Source organism: Myxocyprinus asiaticus, chromosome 15 (assembly GCF_019703515.2).
Source record: "Myxocyprinus asiaticus isolate MX2 ecotype Aquarium Trade chromosome 15, UBuf_Myxa_2, whole genome shotgun sequence".
Taxonomy (NCBI): Eukaryota; Metazoa; Chordata; class Actinopteri; order Cypriniformes; family Catostomidae; genus Myxocyprinus; species Myxocyprinus asiaticus.
Window position 1 is genome coordinate 30,261,670 of NC_059358.1, and position 24,618 is coordinate 30,286,287.

Below are 24,618 nucleotides of genomic sequence, written 5' to 3' on the forward strand. Positions count from 1 at the left end.
AAGAGAGATTTTGATGGAAGGACAACAGTTTTTAGAAGTCCGTAACTACATTTAATATCTGTCTAAAAATGTATTTTTTCAGAATCAGCTCCAGTGAAACATCCAAACATCTAACTGCCAGACAATATTGTAATCATTCATAGTTATAGTGTTATAGATAGCCCCACACAAACACCAGAGGTGCGCCTTCATAAAAATACAAGAGCAGCATTTTCAGATTCATTTCAGAACTACTTTTTTTTTTTACACATTGAATTCATCTTGACTGTGGGAATATAATGCAGGATGTTCTGCTGACGTATTTAATGGCCTCTTGAGGAAACTTTGAGTTCCTCCTCCTCTAAATAACGTCTTGAATTGCTTCCATGAGTCTGGGACGGAGAGTGCCAGCACTGTTTGCCAGTAACAAAGACGCCGTCGTGCCCTGAGTGATTAAATCTTGTTCCTCTGTTCTCTGGGAATTTACTACTCTCTACTGGACTGCTAAGGCATAACAGCTATAACTGTGCTTGAAACATTGTGTAATCTGGCGCTGCAATGCTAGCAATCAGGAAGCAATACTATTATAGTACTTTTATTAGCATTTGCATCATCCTACCTGCTTTGGTAATTATCACTTACGCAATAAAAGCACTTTCTTGGAAGTAATTTCAACAATAAAGCACCATACCAAGAGCATATAAAAAAGTAAAGGTGGAAGATCTTTTGGACCAAATCCTAGCAAGGTGATTTTATACATATACAAATGTAAGTATAGGTAGCATAAATTAGTTGTAGTAGAGTTTTTGCCTCATCAAATATTTCAAAATTAAAGGATTCAGTGTAAGGGAACTAGAATATCATTTTTGCTGAATGCATCATGTGTACTAATGAGTCAGAGCAGAGGCTACGTTAGTATTGCCCTAAAGGAAAGTGAATCCTTGTTGGTCCTAAATAGGACCCTCAGACCACAGTATCACAGTCTCCTTTATAAAATGGTTCACGCTTATGCAATTGCAGGTTGAGGTTGAGAAAATGTCAAGAGCACATGTCTGCAAATTCTAGGCAAAGGGTGACTACTATGAAGATGCTAAAATATAACACAGTTTTGATTTATTTTGGATTTTGTTTAGTCGCAACATAATTCCCATAGTTCCATTTATGTTATTCCATAGTTTTGATGACTTTAATATTATTCTAAAATATGAAGAAAAAAATACATAATAAAGAATGAGTGTTTCAAAACTTTTGACCGGTAGTGTATATATTTATTCCTCTCTTAAATTTGCTGTGGTCAAGCAGATTTACCTTCATGTCGAACTCAAGATGGCGCCGAGTGTGGCTGCTGCGTTGCGAGCTCCGACACAACATAGTAGTGTTTTGTTTGTTTTGTTCACAATTCTTATGTTTTTTGTCTTGGATGTTGTCTGCCTTATTGTCTACGATTATTATTTGTATATTGTTTAGTGTAATTATGTGTATATCAGATGTTTAAATTGTGCTGTGTTAATTTGATGTTATTGTAAATTGGTACTGTCTCATCACTGTCATGACCGCTATGTTGATCGGAACTGCACCCAAGAATTTCACACACCATTGCACTTGTGTATATGGCTGTGTGACAATAAAGTGATTTGATTCTGTGAGGTTACAGGCACTAGAGGGGCTGATGCTCATAAGATACCACTTTGCTCATTTTAGTTTAACTTTGGAGATCTCAATTAGGAAAATCTAAAGAACCAATTGTTGTGACAACCTCAGATCTGGCATCAAATTAATTTATTAAACATATACTGTTAATGGAAGTTTTAAAATATGGTGCTAAACCAACAATTTTTTACTATTTTTTAGCATGTTACATGCACTATAAAAAATGTTTTGACAGTTAACCTAAACATGGGCTTCATGTGGTAATATCTAAATTACTTGATTTTGTTCAAGTCAAAAATATTATTTAATATGGCTGAATCAACCAAAGTGCATGAAATTATACCAACCAAAGACATTTTTGAGGGTGAAATCAAGTAGAAATAGAACCTTATTCAAAACAATTACATACCGCTTTTTGTTTCAGCGAGCATATTGCTGACTTAATAAAGTATTTGTATATTGCCTTTGCAATATAATTTTATTTTTGCATCCCATAAGCTCTAACGGTCACTGTCTTAACAATTATATTCAAAGAACACTATCACTTAACTGAACTTGTCTTAACAACTTTATTAAGATTCACACTCATATCGGTCCAATTCAATGGCCAAACATCACACATATGTTTTTTCCATATAAATTGGGAATGTATCAAGTAAAGATTATGAAAGTGCAAACACCATTTCAAGGATTGGATCCTTAATATAAAATCTGGAATGGGTTACAAAATGTGCACCCCAAACAATAGCTTTGACACTTGAATGGCCTTGTCAGAAAAAAAACATGATCTATGTTTATTATAATTACTTAATGAACAGCGAAATGTCACATACAGGACAACTTTTTTTATTGATTTATTTTTTGTCATGTCTGGACAGAATCTGGTTCAGGATCTACCATATGCTATATTAAAACAGACATTAGCTCCACCTCAACCTTTAGCGACATACATTACTGTGAAGTTATACTGCAATTTATCAAGCTTAAATGATTCGGATCACACATGCATAAAGTTAAAAACAATGTGTACACCCCAAATTTTCACGAATCCTGTGAAATAATTTCAAGTCTCAAAATACCTCTTTACAAACAGGTTTGCCTTCATTTTGCAAAGTTATCATTATGCAATGTAATACTGCTTTAGGTCATAAGGTCAGACTCAACATACTTATTCCTTTAAGCCTACAGTAATACATCAGACACCTACTCAATCAAATCAAGTTAAAAGTGCCAAAATGACAGCAAACCTATCAAATAAAGTGGGTTATTTCAAGGCTGAAGTGTGAGCTAATTTTGTGCAATTCTTCTGAAGTATTTAAAATTCAGTGCTGCTGTGATTTAGCTGAACAATGCAGCTGAGTTTCATTTGATAAAATGTTGGCCAGGTGTTCGCAGTAAATTAAAGCAAATGAAAAACATTCTGTTAATTTGTTTGAATGGCTTTTAACACTTACATCAGCAGTCACATTTTTAATAAGCAAATATTGAAAAGTGGCACTGTGTTATTACAGTTTGATATATACAAAATATATATATATATTGGTGGTAATTTATGGTTTTTTTCCCATCAACCTTCATTTTCATAAATTTTTAAGAATGACATTCAATTTCAAATAATAGAAATGTAATTTCCATAATTTATTGAAGATAAATACCACAGTTATATTAATTGTAAAAAAAGAAAATAATAATAAAAAATCTTAATTGTGGGTAAGCTCCACCATCTGTAGAAATGTACTACCTGCAGCTAATACAGCTGCTTGCCATCACATAAGTGTGCCTTTGCCACACACCTTTAAAGATCCATTGATGAGACCTGTATATATATATATAAAAAAAAAAAAAGATAATAGATGTGTCCTGAAACAGAAAGAGAAATCTTAATTTTCCTGGTTCTATTTTTGTTTTACGATAGTGGTTCTTGGAAGAATGTATCTGACATGCACCATGATTGCATCTATGGATTTGTAGCGGGGTAAAGATTTTTTAAAGGAATAGGTCACCAAAAAAATTCTGTTTTTTTTTTTTTGCGGGCCCTCGCGTTGTTCCAAACTCATACGACTTTCTTTCTTCCATGGAAAACAAAAGGAGACGTTAGGCAGGATTCTGATGCTTAACAGCTCCTGGTCACCATTCAGTTTCATTGAATGGAAAAGAGCAGTGTGATCATTCTGTTTAACTTCTTTGTCTGTGTTCTTACGGAATAAAGAAAATCCTAAAGGTTTGGAACAACATGAGGGTGAGTAAATGATCAGAAAACTTTCATTTTTGTATTAAATTATACCTTTAAAGTTGACACTCATTGATTATCCCCTTTAGGCCTACCCTTGTAAACCCTGAATGTTACACATTGTGGCCACATGTCTTGTATACCAAATTAACGCAATGTATAGTATTTCCACATTAAATATAGATGGATATAATCCAGGTAAATTGCAATCGCAATGCATCTATGAGTACGTTCATTCTTTCTGTTTGAAATAATTCCTTTAACAACACCCTAGGAAAAGGGACCAGAGGCATGCTAAAGGACAACTGAACATATACAAAAATGTCTTATAAAACATTGACCTCAGAGGCTGTTTGCTAAATTGCCATCTGAAAGTACAAAGATGTGTGATGGAACTTCCCACACTCTAATCTCAGAGCACAAAAGAGTGTGGCTATAAATAAAGAGAAGTTTCACAGAAAAGGCACTGTGATAAGTTGCAAAGAGAAAATGTTTGACAGAGCCAGCTCGGCGCTCCTACACTGAGTTCAGCCTCGCCAATACTTTCAATTCGAATTTACCAGTGATGGATTACAGTGATTACGATTGACTAAAACAAGAAAAGTAGACTGCATCTAACTGTTCTCTTCATTGCTGTGATTATCAGCTCTTTTGAGAGAGATGCTAATGTATACTTCTCTAATCCTACAGGTCTAGTTCAAAGGAAGGATAGTGTACTCGACAGGGCGACTAAGCCCTCAGCAGCAGGCAAGATCAGCACACTGTGCACTGGGCGCTAGTGAACTCGGCATGTGCTAACCAGTGTTTTTGGCACCTAGAGTATGTTTTACATCCTTGTAATCATGGATAAAGACAGGAAATCGCTCCTAACAGGACACCCACTGACATCTGTATCGTCCTGTTCTGTACAGTAGATTTTTCTTATTCATAGAAATCAGACAGGAACCCTGCAATCTGGCTACCTGCACAAGATTACCACACATCCATTTCTGTCTGGGATTTCGTAGCGCTTTCTGGTTCAGTTGCTGACTCTTTACAAGTGTTTAACACTCCATGACTGGAAAGAGTTTTCAGTGAGCAAAGAACACATTTACAGAGGCCGGTCACATTTGTGTACTCTTAAAACACAGCTTCGATTTCTACATATCTGACATTACATCTACAAAAGCTTCTCGTCATGATTAATCTTGTTTCCTTGGGTTCAAATCTGTCAGCTACTTCACGTCAAAAAGTGGCTTAGCTAGTGGGTGGAGTCAGCATTTCATACAAGATGTACTTGACCCTCCCATTCAGAGGAGCTACTGCTAGGCTGGTCAGGGTCTGAGTCACATTTTGGTGTGTCAGAGTGACAGGGGTTGGGACCGCTCGGAGTTTCCCCTAACTCGACAGACGGAGGTGGTACCGGAGACACATTGAGACCTCCCAGGTCAAGCTGCGTAGGCCTTACAGGCTCACGCTCTCCGGTGGCGCCACTGGTGCCATACTCGCACTCTTGCTCTCTATCACCCACCGCTGTCCATTGTGGAATGGCGCACTCTGCAGTCTGATGCTCTGATGTCATCCTCGCTGACTGTGCACTGAATTCTTGATGCGCTGCACCGGCTGAGGGAACCAAACTGATATTCTGGGGATTCATGTCATGAAACCAGGCCATGATGTTGCCTAGAAGGTTGGCATTGTCTGAACTGAAGTCAGAGGGCTCCATGCGTCCAGAAGAACCTGGGAAGGGGCCCTCTCCAGACTCGTGGGTAGGATTGTTGAGACTGTCATAACGCAGAGGGAGATTCTGCCCACTGATATTACCCAGCTTCTTCAGACTGTCACCCACCTCCAACAACTCAGAGCTGCTCAAGGCAGCACGGGGCACATCTATCCCGCACAGCACCGGGTCCAATCGTGTAGGTAGGGATGTTCCGATGGCCCCCAGTGATGCCTCATTGGCGAGTATCTCTTGAGCATCAACACCATCACTACCTGCAGCCAGTCCAGACTCCTGAAGAGACAGCTGGATGGCCAACAGGATATTTGGATCATCCTCATCCAGGGAACTGTGAGGCTACAGGGTAAAAGATCAGACGATACTCTCAGCTGAGAATCATCTGATTAACACTTGCATATATCTCACTTGCATGCATATATCTCAGCTCACCATTGGCATTCCCTGTCTCTGACAGCCACCAATCTCTTGTGTGTCTGCAAGAGAAACAGACAAGACTATTGGACAAATCATCTTTTGTTTAGTTTGCACTTGTGTTATTAGTTTTTGCATCCCAGGAAACAAGTAAAAAGTACACACACATATCACAAGCAATGATTTTAAGCTGCATCAGCGAACACAGCAAATCCATTTATGTCAATGGGAACGGTGCTTAAAGGAAAAACACAACAGTTTGCGATTTCAAACTGACCTAGCTCTTTCCACACACCCTGCACATTCCTATCTGTCAAATGCTCATTGCTTTCTCATAGTTTTCTTTCAGTCTTTAGCATATAAGCAACGCAGCAGCATAACTGCAGCAGCAGGCACACATTAAGCTTTCACACAAACAGCAATTCTGCCTGCGTAACAGAACTGGAGCTCTATACAGAAAGGGATTTCTGGGTTGCCACATTGAGCATTTTCTTTCATAACAGACATAAATTACAAATCAGCACTCGCGATGCTGCAATTGTATAGTTTTACAACTAACCGCGATTAAAAATGTCAAGGTTAATTTAACTGTAAGATTTGAAATTTAGATTTTTATTTACACATGGCAAAATGTTTATATAAATAGTGTGTGTATATATATATATATATATATATATATATATATATAATATATATATGTATTATACGTAAGATTTTGTAAGCCTAAATGTGAAAAACTCTAGTGCCTGGGTGTAGAGCAACTGTTACAATGGTTACGGACGGTGTCCTCATGTTGCTTCGCCAGGCTTTGCGGATTTTGCGGTAGTATAAAATAAATGACTTATTTAGGTCTAATTTAACAAGGTTTGCCAATGACATGATATTTCATGATAGTTTTATCATCACAAAAAAGTACCTAAAGTGCTGTGGCCTAGGTCGTCAGGATCCGGTGTGTTGCTTCGGAGGCTGGCCATGTCTCCACGCCTGCGTTGCCTGTGTCTACGTCTGTACTGGAACTCTGCATACTCCTACAACACAAATCCACACACATTATCTTTTCAGAGCTGCCATCAGAAGTGATATCAGCATTCCCCCAGGCCCTGTGAATAAAAGACTCGGAGGAACCCTATAACTCTCTGCAGGAATAGAACTGATGTGTGACAGCATTAAAGTTCAGGGTTGTTGGCTTTGATGTGTCTATGAAGTTTTAAAGGAATGAAGTTCACCCAAAAAAGCAATTTCTATCAACACTGACCACCCTCATGTTGTTCCAAACCAACAAACTGATTTATTTATTTTTTCCCCTGAAAAACCAAGTCCCTATATTCCATTCCCCCAGCATACAAGTTTGCAATGACCTGAGCATGAGTAAATAAAGACCATTTTAATTTTGGGATGAACAGCTTGATTCTTTATGGAAATTGCTTTAAAACAAACATGATATGGTGCTTCATTACATGTGTGTCTGCTAAACGTATCAAGGTAAGCACCAATGATAACTGGTCTACATCTCGCTCATTCCAACTTCACTTACCACAGGTCTTGGCTTTACAAAACAACCAATTCCTGAAAATAAAATTCTCAGTATCAACCAAATTGAAGCAGCATGCAATATGCATGCAACAACAGAGCAAAAACTTAAAGAGAGGTACCGTTCAAGCATCAATAATAGAAGCCTTCAATAAAGTGCATCAGGGGCGGGCTGGGAATAAAAAGTGGCCCTGGACATTCTGGCCCAGAGCGGCCCACCAAACCCGGCCCTCAACAAACAACACCGGCTCATTAATTTTATTTTGTTGTTCAATTTCAGATTTTTGTGTTAAAAAAAAAAAAAAAAAAAAAGACATTTCTATTGACTGCTTGTCATGACAACAGGGCCCAGCAGTGCAAACATTTTCATAACTTTAAAACATATAAAACCACTGTAAATGTGATGAGTGGATTTAATTAAACACTTTATAGTTCAGATAAACATGTCTGAAAACTTTTTTTTCCCAACATACAGATGTTAGGTTAAAATGTACATGAAAGTACAAGGGAAAGTGTGTATTTTTAGGTGCTGTGACAAGTCAGCATTTCTTCAAAGTTTTTAAAGATCTTAATCACTTTTCAACTTTTTTCCACAAATGCAAATTAACTATTGTCTTAGTTAATATGAGGTTGTGGAAACAACAAGAATAATATATTATATATGTATATATAGCTATACAGTATCATAAAATGTTGTTTAAAATAGTTAGATGAAGAAAGTGTCACACAGCAGGACATTGATCACAATGCTTAAAATGTCTTGTCAATTACCCACATAACTGTGTAAATGTTTATTTAAAAAAAATAAATGAAAACAGTGTTGGCCAGAATATGTACATACATAAATATAAAAAATATAAATATACAGTATGTAAAAAATAAACATACCTCTTAAAGTGTAGATCTCTGCAGATATTTTGCAGATTAACTGCTCATATTTTCCCTCTATGTGAGTTTGTTTCATTTTTATATTTGCAGTGTTTTAATTCCTTCCCCAGATTATTCTTAAAAAAAGTGAAAAGCCCAATGCTTTGACAAGTGCTGTTTCTGCTATCCTTTTAAAAAAGTAAGCCTCAAAGACTCAAATAGCCACAAAGTAATATTTTTCATGACTTATTTTCTGTTATTTTTATCAGGTGTGAACATTACTCAGCAAGCTGCATTTCTGCTCCCAGTAATGCCTTGCGGTATGAATAAATTATGCAACTGACAATGTACTGCTCATAGCTTTACTGTTTGCCAATTTTATTTATGCTGCTGTTAATTTATTTGTTGTAACTTGCAGTTATTTGTCATTTTGTGATTATTCAGAGCTCATCTTATACTTAATATGTTGTTTTTGGTTGTCACCATTATTGTGATTTATATGTCAAATAATGAAGTCCATGTGAGTTATGGACTAAGCACGCACATACGGACACCGTGCCACTGTGTGAGCAATTTTAAAATAAAAGTAATTACATGATTTCAAAATAAAAGCCATTGTATTGTTTTGACCTTATTCATTTTATTTAATTCTCGCTCTGTTACGGGTTCCGCACGGCCATGCTGGAGCCCAAGGCTGCCGCCTATATTGCCTGTAGGATGGGACAGTACTTGCACAGCAGCAGGCTGGCCCAAATTACCCAGTGGCCCACCGGGAAAATGTCCAGTGCTCCCGATGGCCAGTCCGCCCCTGAAGTGCATTACTATTATTCCTCCTTCAAGCCATAGATCCAGAGGAAAATAAAACTGCACTATAGACTGCATACATGATTACAAAAGAAGGCAAGCAACCGGCATTACAGACTGAAATGGTGGCCTGTTTCACCTTGGAAAGTCTCCAAAAACGCATATTTTATGACCTCTCATTGTATAGCCAAAGCAAATCATGGAAACTGCCTTCTGAAGTTTCAACACCAAAGGAATCTTTTAGAGCACCTTGTCAGGAGACATTAATGATTTAAAAGGAAAAAGATCAAGAGTTTCCAAATGACGTTAAAACGGCATCAGAATTCTAAATCTTTCTATGGAGTGCACAGAAATCTTCACAGCTTCAATAGAGTATAAACAAAAAAAGAGAGAAAACATGCAACCAAATAAATAAAACAAGTGGACAATGACAGTGATGGAGTGAACAAGACAGGTGCCATTCCACTGTTCGTTTAGCTGTTCCTGAGATGGGGTCTAATGAGCATTTACTGTATTAATACCTGCGAATGGCTTCCTGTATACTGAAAGAGCTCTCTCGGATCAATTCCCCCGAGAAAGGCATGATTCCTCTGGATCTTTAGATCAGAACAAAATAGCGGTACACTGTTTAACTGCACATTACACTTCTCAAACATTCATAACAAATGCAACTGGACTAAATCTTGCTCTACAGGCCTGTATGCACTACCAAAACTTCAGGCACAATATGGCGACTTTAGATAAGTTGGCTGCAAATACAGATTTACCAAAAACATTCAATAACAAAGTATGCCCCAAATGTTTTTCCTATGAGTTCTCAAAAAAAAAAATAAAAAAAAAAAATAATAATAATAATTACCTCTGGAGAGGCGAAACCCAAGTACTCCCAGTCCCATGTTCCACCAGCAAAACTGTGAACACATAAAACAAACTAATATTAAGTTCAGTGTATTCATGTACAGCATTCTGCATATGAGGTGCAAGTGAACATGTGTTACATGCACAGAATACAGCTAAAAGAAATACTAGTGCTGAAATACTTGACTTCAAAATGGAATCAAAATTACCCTATTTACTTTCTAAGTACACATTTCTGATCTTAATGTACATGATACACCAGTGCACATTATTCTACAAAAAAATTTGCTTTCTTTGTAACCTTTTATCAAAATATAATAACTTGCTCCGCTTTTGACACCACTGGACTTTTTTCAGCTGTCACCTAGGTTAAATATGGCCACATGGGTTGGGAAAATAATATTATCCATTATAATGGCCAAATAAATGCAGTAATTTCATGTTGGTTAACATAATATGTTTTTTATTCAGGTTTGGAAAAAATTATAAATTGTATTCATGTTGGATAAAATAAGGTCCCGCCCCCCACTTTTTTTCCTTCATTGAACATTCTTTTTCACTCAGAAGTACATCACATTACTAAAGTAAAATGGGTTGAAAATGCCATTTCATGGGAATGGAAAGTAGCCGATCATAAGTGAAGAGGCTTTTACCTGCGGCGAGGGGCCTCAGGTGAATCGTTGGGGGCCACACCTCTTGCCACGGAGGCCAGAAACTCCTGCCGTTTTTGCTGCACCAGGCAGGCAGCACGGATTATCTTGTGACGAGGGGTGCGGAGGTAAGGCCGGTTGACTTTTTGTGCAAGGTCTTCAGTTACCATTTCCAAGTCAGTCTAATGAGAGGAGAACGAGTATGGAGTTGTCGCTAACTTGAAACAGAATATGGTAAGCATTTACCACATCTAGCACTAAATTATTTACCGAAATTAAGAGCTACAAGTAATATAATCTTGAAGAAATGTGCCAAAAAAAACAGTAATAAGTGGCAAATCTCCATTCAGAAACACAACTCCTCCACTCAGGGTGTCCCCCAAGGTTCAGTTCTTGGTCCTCTCTTTTTCTTAATCTATATGCTTTCTCCAAGACATATCAGTGGTCTTCATCAGGTATAAATATGTTACTGACCTGCATAAGTTCAAATATTTCCTTCTTTGTGCTTTTGGGCTCCAAAAAGAACCCATAAGGGTAAGAGCACTTGAGAATACGGCGAGTCTTAAGTAGTTCATGCACTGCATCTTCAATGAAAGTAGTGTCTGGAGGGCCTCCTTCTCCTGCAACAACACAATTAAGACAAAACATAGATTAAAAAAATGTTTTAAAGTCTACAGTTCTAAGCATTAAGCTCAACCCACTCCTAAATAAATCAGAAATCAATGTAAATGGATAAGCAAATTTCATTCTGTATACTGTACTATCAGTCAGTAAATTTGAACAAAGGACATGAGGTTAATCATCCATTAACATGGCAAGGAAATGATTCAAACACATTATATAAGTGTTGTTGTGTCTTACTTCCATTAAGAACTTTGCTCAGTTGCTCCATCTTGTCTTTGGCCGTCTTAAGAAGGCGTTCTTCTAACTGTGGGAGAGGACCGTAAAGATACCTCGTTTTAAAATAGAGACCTCTGGATCACATGTCATTAGGTAGCTTTTTGGAGACTGGTTTACCTGGTAGCTGTGCTCATGGTTCTTAAAGCGCGTGTAATAATGCATGAAGCGGTCCAGTTCCTGGAAGTTTTTGTGTTTCTTCTCAGCCTGCAAGTTAGTAAGATGGTCAAAACAGTGTGGGAACATGCAGGCATAGTCATAATCACTTGTAATTACTTTTTCTGTCTTTTGTATAAACATATTGATACACTACATGGCCAAGTATGTGGACACCCATACACCAAACCCACATGTGCTTGTTAAATATTTAATTACAAAACCATAATCATAAATAAGTGTTGGTCCTCCCTTTGCTGCTATGACAGTCTATTTAGACATAAGACCCTAAGTGAGGACAGGCACTGATGTTGGGTGATGGGGTTTGGCTCGCAGTTGCTGTTTCAATTCATCCTAAAGGTGTTCAGTGGGGTTCAGATCTGGGCTTTGTTCAGGCTAGTTAATTTCTTCCAAACCAGACTCAGTAAACCATTTCTTTAAGAAACTTGCTTTGTGCACAGGGGCATTGTCATGCTAGAATAGAAAAGCCATGCCCCATTCTACTAAAAATGTTTGTCAAAGAATACTGCATGGCTGTTTACTTGATTTTATGAACCTGTTAGTAAAGGGTGTAGCTGAAATGGCCAAACCTGTTAATTAGAAGGTGGTCTATTTAGCCATAAAATGTAGGGATGTGCTGAACCACTAATTTCACTGACGTTTAAATGGAAATTCTGAAGCCGACTAGTCTAAAAAGAAACCAACTTATGCAACCCATTTAAAATACTTGATCTATTCCAAATCCAACGCCAAATTCCACTGAAAAGGGGCATTTTTCTGCGACGTGCTCGCCTTGCATTATGATCATTGTATATTAAATATAGAACATGACACACATTCACTAAAACAATAGTGAATATTTAACAGGCATATTTATTGAAAACAATTGAATGAATAGTGCAGGACCAATACAGCAACCCAGCCTGTTCTAAACAGAATTCACCACGTAAAAGTTACTTAACATATTAAAACAGTTAGGACATTGTTGAAAATAATTAACAGGTAGACTAAGCCAAATCTACGAGAGAGAACAAATGCGCTGAAAAGTTGCGTGTATTTCAAGACGTGCAGTCATAAATTAGCCATTGATCTAATATGACAGCTGTTCGGAAAAGAACATTAACCAATAACAGTTACGATGTAAAAAAAAAAAAAAAGTAGCCATAGGATAGAATAAAGTAGGCCTGTGATGTAGCCTACAATAAACCTAATGTATTCTAAACATGAGGTGCACACAGAATAAAAAATAGTTTAACCCACTAAGCAGTCAGCACCTCGCTGAAAATAAACAGTCATTTTCAAGGCTACGCAAAAGCATACATTTTTTTGATAAGCAAAATTAACACATCGACATGGTCCAGTGAAAGACGGGACGTGACACCTGAGGCTGCTATCCTGTGCTTGAAAAAGCCAGCACAGTGGAGTAATAACGTACAAGCATGCATAGATTTAAAGAAGACTCAAACATGAAAACATCCATAGGGACTTTCAAACATTTGAAAATCCAATTCCCACACCACCACCGAAGTGATTTCATAACTACTTTGCTGAGTTTGCTTGTCAAGCGAGAGGACATTCTCCTGCGCGCGCCGCGAGTGAGAGAGGGAAGAAACACGCAGCCTGAGGTGAAATAAAACTTTGTATCTGCTCCAGATATCCTCTTTTTAAAATAATATTTGTATTATTAATTCCATTTAAAATATGTAACATTTATATGACAGTAATTTAAGCGCAGCTTCTATAGAAATATAAAGCCAAATGTAAATGTGTAAAAATGATGATCAGTCTAATGGGGGGAAATATTAACTGACTAGTAATTCCAGTGTCGACTAGCAGCATCAGAACCGTTTAGTCGACTAGTCTCGCACATCCCTAATAAAGTGTATTACTACTGTAAACCTTTCTAAATGTTTAACAAATGCATAAATGTATTTAATATTACACAGCTCTCTGCTCTATTCTAATTGGTCAATCGCACAATCTAGCAGTCTGATATTTCTCAATATTCAACACGCATCTGGTGATAAAGTGATATTTTTCAGATCGTCCGAGTGTTGCTAGTCATCTTCCCTACTTCTAGTATTAGTAATTAAGTTAATAAAATAATTTCAACTCAAATGAATATTTCAAGTCCATTAATTTATTCACTTGGCAAGTAGTTTTGTTATAAACTGGATAATGAGGAGTCATACTGTCATTTTCGTAATTTAAACACCTCTAACACAAACCGGAGGTGGAATTCAGATGTTTCTGGAGAATCCACTATGGCGGCAAATCAGTGCCAATAATCTGTGCGCATTTTTGATTCTCGCGCACGCAACAGATTGAAGCCACGCAAGGAAACCGGTACAACTCACGCGCGCGTTTTAAACCCTTGCGCGCATTATTGACACTCACGCACGATAGTTCATTGCTGCACGAGGAAACAGGAAGAACCCGCGCGCTCGTTTTACATCTTTGCGCTCACAAAATCTCCTGTGCATGCAATACAACCTCTCGCATGCTAGGAAATCTCTGCTGCGCGAGCAAGATCATTCTTCTGCCTTTGCTCGTATGAATATCTTTTAATTTTGTCAGTCATGGGGCGGGCTCTTGTTTTGTGCATAACCTCAAATTTAATTGGTTATTCCCCTTTCCCCTAAATTAGTTGTGATTGGCTCCCTTTTACTATGAAGAATCATAACAAACTCACCTGTTCTTCATGAGAGACATGGCTTCATCAAGGGACCCTCTGCATGTGAGTCATTATTACTTCATTTGTTGCTATTTTTTTTTTTTTTTTTTCATTAAATAGGGCTGATTTAATAATATATAATGTTTATCTTTGCCAGACAGTTTAAAAACAGTAAGTTTACAACATTCTTGTGATGTTAGGTAGAACTACATAGAACAATTTATCTTTTATAAATTGTAGTACTCCAGTAATAAGACTCCAGTAAGTGGCAAATCGAGAGTAGGATGGCTGATTAACAGGGAAGGTGTGTGCAGAGAACATAGACTGCTGGCTATTCAACATTTTATTTTAACGTTATTAGTTTTGTGTGGTCATCTGCTTGCTCCAGTCATAAAACACTGGGTGAGCCAAATATCTTCCAAAAATATTCAAAAGAGATCTGCAATTGCAATGACAAAAGAATATATAAATAAATGGCTGTATATAGTAACATCACAAGAATGCAACAGCTAGCTAGTAACCTACCTGTTTTTAATGTGTCTTCCAAAGATACACAGTACTTGCAAACATTAAATCAGCCCTGTTATTAGCAACAAATAAAGTAATAATGACTAACATGCAGAGGGTCCCTTGATGAAGCCATGTCTCTCACAAAGCACAAGCGAGTTTATGTTCTTTGTAGTAACAGGGAGCCAATCACAACTGACTTCCGGAAAAAGATAATAACCAATGATATTTGATGTTACAAACAAAACAGCAAGAGCCTACCCCACGACTGACAAAATTATAAGGTGTTTGCGAGCAAAGGCAGAAGATTGACCTTACTCGCGCGGCAGGTTTCCTCGCGCGCGAAAGATGGTATTGCATGCACAGGGGATTTCGTGCGTGTGAGGGTTTAAAAGGTGCACACGGGTTCTTCCCGTTTCCTAGCGTGGCTTTAACCTATCGCGCATGTGAGCGTCAATAATGCGCGTGGATTATTGCCATTGAATTGTCGTCATACTCCACTTTCTTCTCAAATAATACTCACATAAGAACGTTATTTCAACTCAAATCAAATTATTTAAGTTGCAAGTAGCTGTGTATTTAGTAGGATAATCTACAGTCAGCTGGTCATTTATAGCAAAATAAAGCCCTTCAGAGTGATACAAGACCCCTCCGCTCTGTGTTGGGGTTAGGGTTGCAACGGTATGAGATTTTCACGGTACGATAACCGTCTCAGAAAATATCACGATATCACGGTATACGGTATTACACAATTATTATTATCAGTTACAATGACACTTAAAGGAGTGAAAACAGGAGTTTTTTTTTTTTTTTTTGGTTGAACAAATGCTTTATTATAATTGAAACTTGAAACCATTTTTTTTAAATTGAAGTATGTGTAAAAAAAAGTCTCCCTTTTGAAAATAAATAAAATAAATAGAATAAATAAGAAAGCTAACACAATTATAAAAAAACGAATTATAAACATGATTAAAAAAAAGCATGTAACTATAACGTTATATAACTAAAGCATGTTAGTTTACATGTTAGCATAGCATGTTAAATTAACTACTAAATGAAAAATAACATCAGCTGTGGGAGCTTTTAAAGTAATGTCCTATGATTATTAACAATTAACATATACTGCAGACTGCTCCTGTCTGTACCTTTAACTCAGTGGTTCTCAACTGGTTTTGCTTCAGGACCCAGATTTTACATTGGAAATCAAGTGGCGACCCACCATAGTAAAAACAGGTAGTTTTCTCTCCCCCTTTTAAACATTGAAGAGCATATTTACTTATATGAGCCCATTATTATCCCGTTTGTTTCCTAATTTCAAACATAATTCAAACAGAACATACATATTACACAGGAGGAAAGGCTCCTCATTACCATGGTTAGGTCAGTGAGCTAGTCTTAAATAATAGTGATAATAATAACAAATTATAGTATTTATGAAAAAATAAATACTAGCTAAAACATATCTTGAAACTTTAACAACAACTGCCACTGCTGATATAAAATTAGGTCTAATAGATTCTACCTTTAGATTATTTTATATGAAACTACAACATTTTGTCAAAATATAACAGTTACTTTTACTCATGTAAAATCGTGAAACAATTTTTTAAAGGTGATGATGTGTAATGATTTAATTTTATTTTGTTGTGTTGCTCTTTTCCTCCTCGGTGCTGTTTGGCATGTCAGAAGTTTGTTTGAGAGGTTTTAGAGGTTTGACTTGACTTCCTCTGTAACGCCTAAAACTGAAAAGTCTCACTAGAATTGAAATTGGTCACATCATTTTTAGGTCTGCGCTCCGCAATATCGAGGGAAGCCCAGATGTTGCGTGAGTGCCAGAGAGCAGAGCAGATCATTAGCGTGAGCTGGTTCCATTACACTCGTGCGAAAGTGCAGATGAGAAGCCTTTAGCTGATTGCGAGATTATCATTAAATCTGCCTCGGCAGTCCTAAATAGGCTATCACTTGGGCGGCCGCCAAAATATCTTCAATGAGAGAACCATGGCATTGTTCTTTCCCTGCTGTCCGCGACCCAGTCCGAATAGACCTGCGACCCACCAGTTGAGAAACACTGCTCTAACTTACACATACACTCACTTATGTCAGACCCCCTCGCTTCTCTCTGACATTTTCTCTGCTGCATGTGTGTGTCTTAAGTTGATGAGTCTGATAGACAGTCGAGGATTAAAGGAGATGCGCACGCACAGGTGAGATTCTCCATCCAGTTGCATTTTTTTCTCAATACCGTAGATAAGCAAATGTACATGGTATGATAACCATCAATTTTCATACCGTGGTATACCGTGAAACCGGTATACCGCTGCAACCCTAGTTGGGGTTTATTTTGTGATAATGACCGACTGTAGATTATCCTTTACATAATTACTTTATACTCTAATGTAAGTCTCCTGGATGTAACTGTCTTCAAAACTACTGTTGCTTTAAATTGATAAAACAAGTGCATGTACTGCATTTACCTCAACAGTCATCTCTTTGGACTGCTCCTCCACCTGCTGAATGACCTCATAGCGTGTGCAGCGGTAATATCCTCCAGTAGAGGAACTGTGTTTTTTCCACTCCTCCAGACAGATCCAGCAGAAATCATACTTACACTATTCAGACATATACACAATGCATTAACAATGGCTATAGTCACTAACACATGCATATATCAGTCCAGCAGGTAGTATGCTGGGAGTTGTGGAATTCTGACAGCAAGGATTATGTCTGTTGCTAGGAAACTATCTTTCTCACTTGTATTTTTGGAGTGCTAGTATTTGCCATGTCTTTTCCATTTAGTAATCTTGTTGTAGGATTAAAAAGATTGACTTAAGAGTAATGTGTTCCTTCCCAAGACAGATTTCTTGCTCTTTAACCAGAGACATGTTATCTAGCTTCCCCACTCTGTCATAACCAGATGCAAAAGCTGATATTTCTTACACATTAGCATGCAATTGGGGAGACAGAATTAAAAAAAAAATTAACCTCAACAATAACATTAAATTATGATCACCCATTATGCCATTTCTGGTGAAAACAGCATTAAACTGCACACTAAATTATTGTTCTATAAGTGCTACTATTAATACTGTATGACCTTAACATGTCAAACATAACCTGACAAAAGAACTGATGATAAGTGTCAATGGCTTAAATACATTATACATTTTTATGGACCCTTCCAATCTGGTTTTCACACAGAATTCCACTTCTGAGAGTCATGATATACACTCTTCTTGAGTCACATCTATTGGTATCACTGGACCAATGCTCCTGGTTAACTTCCTACCTTGCAGGAAGACAATATTTTAACTCCATTCAGAAACACAACTCGTCCACTCACGGTGTCCCCCAAGGTTCTGTTCTAGGTCCACCTCTTTTCCAGAATTTACATGCTTTATCTAAAGTCATATAATTGTTTGTATGGTCTCAGTTGTAATTGCTTTCTGATGACACAGATTTATTTAACCACAAGTCTTCTCACCCATTTCACTAACAGTCTGTATCAGTGACATCAAAACAATGGGTGAACTCCAATTTTCTCAACATTAACACCAACAAGACAGACGTACAATTAATTAGCATCTATTGATTTCAGAGTTTTCTTCAAACACTCCCAAACCACTCAGGACCTTGGTATTTTGTTTGACCTATTTTTCACTTTCAAGTTCACACCAGCTCTCTTGTCATGCCTGCATTCTTCTGCCTCTGCAAAACTCTCTGCCTCTGCCCCATACTTAACCTGATTTATAAACAAATAATTTTTATTCTTATTATTACACAAATAACCTTGGCACATTGCATGTGGTTACAGCCCTCATTCTTCTGAATGGGAGATTTGCAGTTGGCGCAGGGTTTGGAGTTGGTGAGTAACCACAGGCAGTTGGCAGCATCTTCATATGCCTCACTTACACCTGCCACTGAAACGTAAAAAGCCAGAAATATAGATCCTTCAGCTCTGACAAGATATTTGGACAGGTTTGAACAGTGTAGCACAAGTGGTTACTGCAGATTGTACTGCAAAACATGCTCACATTTTTCTGGTTTCATATCAGTGACCTTCTGAAGCCACATCTTCCATGTTTGGCAGTCACAGGGTTCATGTGCTTCTCCTTGGCACTCCCTGTAGGGAGGAACACCAGCATGACGTCAAGCTTGAGCATGAGGGGAGTTCCATTTTCTAGAGAATATCTTATTTTTATTTTGTGTGTTTGTGTTGTTAGTGCCATTTGGTAAAAATGTAGCAATGACTTTTTGGGGATAAAACAGCAATGTGCAATGCAGAAATTCAAATTGGGTGTCAGACATGAGCAAATTATTAACATACCAAGTATGAGATGATAAAACATAATGGGGGAATTCACAAAGAATAAGATTCACAAAGAATCTTATAGTTCATTTGCATGCACTGTATTGTTTTAGCACCCGATTCTCTAAATGTTTTATGCAATCAGGTAAAAGTGAAAAAAAAAAAGAAAAAAGTTTTGAACGCATTTTGCACTGTGAAAAACTTGCAGGCCGGTTCTGAGTGCTTGGTGCAGCAGATGATGAAATACGGAGAATGCATCTGTCTACACCATGTTTCAAGATAACTGGTCATAATGCTCTTTTATATCATTTGATAAATCACTGCTGCCATGATCACAAGAAAATGTACACAAACATCCCTTTTAAATAAAATTTACAATAGCTCAATGTTAACTGCTGCAAGATTTTTATGGACTTTTGTCAATAAGACAAACAATCTATAATTATTTACATATAAAGGAGGCAAGTTTGCACAGAAAGACACTGACTTGATTTAAATACACCTGCCACAGTGCTAAACCAGCGGATTGCGAGTGGTTAGTGAGTATGATGCAGGTTTCTGTTGTGAAATTCTACATGCAAATGTTCCACAACTATTTAGTCAAATCAACCCAATGTTGACTACTGAACACAGCCACCTTTAGATGACAGCTTCAGCCTGGGGAATGCTCTTCCATATTATATTCAATCCAAATTCACTCAGACAGATTTAATGTTTGTTTGTGTGTGTGAGAGAAGAGAGGGAGTATAAAGTCAAATGTATTGCTCAGACCTGGCACAGACAATGATGAGATATGTGCCCACTGAGTGGATATTTATTTGTGTAGTGGGGACTGAAGGCCCAAAGCTGTGGGGAACAGAAACTGCAACTCCAGGGACCACAGTGAGCAGAAAATACACTCTAACCCACTCTTCCTTCCTTTCGATATATTTGACACACTTGTTGATAATGTCTCTGTAACATGAGTTGCAGCAACACTCCATTCTTAAAGTGTAAAAAAAAACTGAAAACAGGATTTTCCTTGTTGGAAAAAAAAAAAAAAAAAAGACACTTTGATCTTTTTTTGACCATACAGACACTAGATATACTCTAACCTTCATAATGCAAATCTCCCTCAATGTTGGGTAGTAATGGACTACATAAAATATGGATTACATAATCGAATTACAAAAACTAAGAACATGTAATTAAATCTAATTATAGGTACTTGGATTTCTCTAATGTGATTACACAATCCAGATTACGTGTGCATTACATTTGAAAATGTGCAATGTAATAATTAATTACATTACCTATTAGTCTTGACTTTAAAAGAAGCAGAGAGGGAGGGAGGGGGACTGACAGCAAATTGTTTGATTTCATGTTTACTAATGTTGAATGAAATAACTGTAAATTAATACACTTTAAATTAGATTTTCATCAGAACATGCAATAAATATTCCAAAAGCAGCCAGATTAGATTAAGTTTTAATTAAAAAGATTACATTACTGATTGCAATTTTAGTTGTGTAATCTATAATCAGTACCAGATTATTTTATTTTTTTTTAGAATTCAGCAAGTCATAACATGATTGGCTAAACATATTTACATAGAGAATTAATTTACATAAAGAAACCTTAAAGGTAAAGTAGCCAAGATTGCAGTCTATTTTCGTCACGGGTCACAATGCTGGACTGGTCAACTAGAGACAGACTTATTGGTTTTACTGATTAATCTGTACCGATAGTTGCTTTTTGGAACTATCGTTATTGGCACAAATCTGTGTCAATAGTTGCCGATAGTTTTTTTCATAATTTTTTCATTTTAAAATAAGAGTCCCCAGTGTATTTCAGCCTTGTTTATAATTAAAAGTCCTGCATTATGCACCAAATCTTAATTTTTTGTGGTTATTTTGGGGATTTTGGTTGAACAATAAACTGCATCTGAGATTTTATTCATTTAGGACTTTTTGTCTATGTCCATTATTGTAAGGAAAGAAAAATCTATTTTAAAAACTATTTATCAGTTATCTGCCTTAGTAATTATCGGTATCTGCAAAATCCACTATCGGTCGACCTCTTTAGTTAACTAGCTGTTCAACTAGTTGTTTATCTAGATTTTTATATTGTGTAGTGCTTTAGCTGTCAGACAGCAAGGTAAAATATACTTGGAAAAGTTGCATCTTTAAATTAATCTCCTTTAAAGCACCACCACTACAGCCATACACATTCAGATGGACGTCTTTGCATCTTTTTTTTTTTTTGCTTTAAGATGGTGGGTCTCAAGTCCCCTGTGTTCTGTTCCATTCTGTTGCGAACTAACTAGCTGTTTTTGAACACAGGAACACATCTAACGTTAACGTCCCCTGAGAAACACAAACAACCAGGGTCAGTTGAATCAGGAGCATCCTAATTATACAGGCTTTTTTTAAGACTGATTAATCCACTAGCCATTCAAGCAACCAACTAGTCTACTTAAAATATGTAGTGTTAAAAAAATAAAATGCTGCAAAAGGGTAGAATAAACCCCCTTTAAAAATGCAATTGGAGCCTGATGCTCTAGTGCACTAGAGTTTCTTTCTTAGTACTATGGCTTGAAAGATTTTTATTAGAGACTGGCACTGACCAGCAGAAGAGATGGCCCTTGCCACAGTCCACCGCAGGGGCCTGGAGAAGAGGGAAGCTCAGCGGGTCAGAGGTGCTGGCACCTGGCCCCTGTCCGGCCAGACGCACCGCTCTATCACAGCCAGCCCGCGGGCACCACCGGATGGCAGGGTTATTCTCAACAAATGCCTGAGAGAGAGGAAAAGATAGTGTGTGTGAGAAAGGGGGAGGACAAGAGGAGACATTAAACCCAACGTAAAACAAAGCATCTTTCAACAATTAGTTTAAAGCACATCCTAAATGTGTGTGTGTGTGATTTCTGCGCCATTGGTCAGACAAAAAGATAGCCCCACCCCAAACTCAAACCATTGGTTGAGTCAAGGTTGTTATGTCAGGCTAATCAGGACCCTCAAACATCAGAGCAATGTTTTGATAGTGCCACACTTTTATTGTTTACACTTTTTGGGGAATCAAACTACAATTTACTTATAGTTGTCCCTGCATATTTAGCTGGGATAGGAGAAAGCATTTCAAGATAAAAATAAAGAAATAAATAAAAATAACACTTCACCTTTAAACAAACTGCCCTATTTCTGAACTTTTTAGGTTGGGTAAAGTTTTAGAAACTTTGCCTTAAACGGTTGGTGATAAAACTAAACTAAACCAAAAATATACTGTCCCGTCCAGGTCATAAAATCTGTTGAGTCTTGTCATGATGGAGGGATCAGAGTTAATGTTTTCCAACAGCTCTAGAAGTCTGTTAGTACACTCTGACCCTGAAAATGGCTACAACAGAGCTCAGACACCCCTTTGGAAGATACATCACCATAGCAACATAATTAAAGGCTTGGGACTCCACAGTGTGAGAAGTATCATTCTCAGACATTCTCAGATGAGAGGTGCCATTGTTACAGTTACTTCAACCCTCTCAGCTCCCATTTCAATGTTACACCATTCTGGACCGACTTCACAATAACACAAACTTCATAGAAAGGACAGATCTGTGTGGCAGGAAAACTACAAGAAGACAAAAATGGAGTTAAAACTGGGGGATAGTGCAGGCTGATTGGTAATGTTCAGCAAGGTAAGCAAAACTCCAAAACTGAGCATTAACCCAAATAAGAGCTAAAATAAGCCATAATAATCTTCCTGCTAAAAATAAACTGAAACACCTAGACAATAAAAAATTTTCACTTAAATGTCTCACATGGACTGAGAAAGTCCAGGGAAACAGTCACTTAAATATGACACAAGGCTCTTAGTACAACAAGTAACTAGTGAGATTAGTTTTATTAATAGAACTGGATTTTATATTGAAAATTCACAATATATTTTGTAATTATTTTGTTGCGGATATAAAATGAAGCAACATAAAGTTCATTAAGTTCCCTAAAGAGTTTATGAGAGCCTTAAGACAGATGTTTTAATCACATCTCTTATTTAAACTTTAATGGCAAAAATGGCAATAGAGTAAGTTCTAAATTCAGTGAATAATTTCAATCTGTCAGTTTCAATTAATTGATTAATAACTCTGATTCAACAATTTGTTTGCTTTATCACTCAGAAATGTTCACAGAAGACCCTGCGTGATATTTTTCATGTTTTAAAATGTTTTAATAGAAACATGTCCAGAAAATTGGTGTTTATTACCATGTAGGTTATATTGGGGCATATAAATGAAAATGATACAATATCATTCCTCAAATTTCATCGAAAGGCTGAAAAACACTTAAAGGAATAGTTCACCCGAAAATGAAAATTCCCTCATCATTTACTCACCCTCATGCCATCCCAGATGTGTATGACTTTCTTTTCTTCTGCAGAACATAAATGAAGATTTTTTGAAGAATATTTCAGCTCTGTAGGTACATATAATGCAAGTTAATGGTGGCCAGAACTTTGAAGCCTCTAAAAGCACATAAAGATAGTATAAATGTAATCCATACAACTTCAGTGGTTAAATCCATGTCTTAAGAAGCAATATGATAGGTGTGGGTGATAAACACATTAGTATTTAAGTCCTTTTTTTATTATAAACTGCTCAGTAGGAGGCGATATGCCCAAAGAATGCAAATTGACAAAAACAAAAGAAGAACTCTCAGGAGAGTTAAATATTGATCTGTTTCTCATGCACACCTATAATATCGCTTCTGAACACATGGATTTAACAACTGGTGTCTGGATTACTTTTATATGCTTTTTGAGCTTCAAAGTTTTGGACCCTGTTGACTTATATTGTATGGACCTACAAAGATGAGAAAAATCTTTGTATGTGTTCCACAGAGGAAAGTAAGTCAAACAGGGTGAGGATGAGGAAATGATGAGAGAATTTTCATATTTTGGTGAACTATACCTTTAAATAAACTTGCTTTAACTAAATCGCCCAGACCTAATTATCAATTTTTTTTCTTACAAGGCGATTTAAACTAGTGTCTTTGATTCTTTCAAATTACAGACTAGCTGCATTAGAAATGCAATCATGATCATTTATCTTGAAGGTAGCTTTAATTCACCACATTAAATAACTACGACTATGCATTTCATCATGTGATTATACCTTGATGTCAAACTGCAGATAACGTTTGTCCATCTCTCTGGACACAATGCTCTCAATGACCTCAACAGGAACCAGCTGGAAGCAGTCATAAGCTGGGCAGAAGATGTTATGGGCCTCCCCCTCCTGGATCTTCAGATTCAAAAAGCTGCCCGGGGAACACACACATGACTGAACTTAGACTATTACAGTAGTAGTGAGAACTGATGATGACTGAAATTTGACTTAAATACTGAATGAAA

The 24,618-nt window shown here is 37.1% G+C and overlaps 1 protein-coding gene across 2 annotated transcripts in view; it reads right to left on the reverse strand.

Moving 5' to 3' along the window:
- Positions 1–2,184: 2,184 nt before the first annotated feature.
- Positions 2,185–24,618, reverse strand: part of LOC127453429 (ankyrin repeat and IBR domain-containing protein 1-like) — a 58,808-nt gene continuing 36,374 nt past the window's right edge. For both annotated transcript variants that reach the window (XM_051719754.1, XM_051719755.1), the window contains 13 exons: positions 24,380–24,524; positions 21,845–22,011; positions 18,965–19,053; positions 18,720–18,850; positions 17,408–17,542; positions 11,717–11,803; positions 11,561–11,627; positions 11,174–11,319; positions 10,703–10,881; positions 10,051–10,102; positions 6,907–7,018; positions 6,009–6,052; positions 2,185–5,915 (listed from right to left, as the gene is read on the reverse strand). In XM_051719754.1, coding sequence (XP_051575714.1) covers positions 5,121–5,915; positions 6,009–6,052; positions 6,907–7,018; positions 10,051–10,102; positions 10,703–10,881; positions 11,174–11,319; positions 11,561–11,627; positions 11,717–11,803; positions 17,408–17,542; positions 18,720–18,850; positions 18,965–19,053; positions 21,845–22,011; positions 24,380–24,524 — 2,149 coding nt within the window. In that variant the 3' untranslated portion in view covers positions 2,185–5,120. The remainder of the gene's footprint in view (positions 5,916–6,008; positions 6,053–6,906; positions 7,019–10,050; positions 10,103–10,702; positions 10,882–11,173; positions 11,320–11,560; positions 11,628–11,716; positions 11,804–17,407; positions 17,543–18,719; positions 18,851–18,964; positions 19,054–21,844; positions 22,012–24,379; positions 24,525–24,618) is intronic.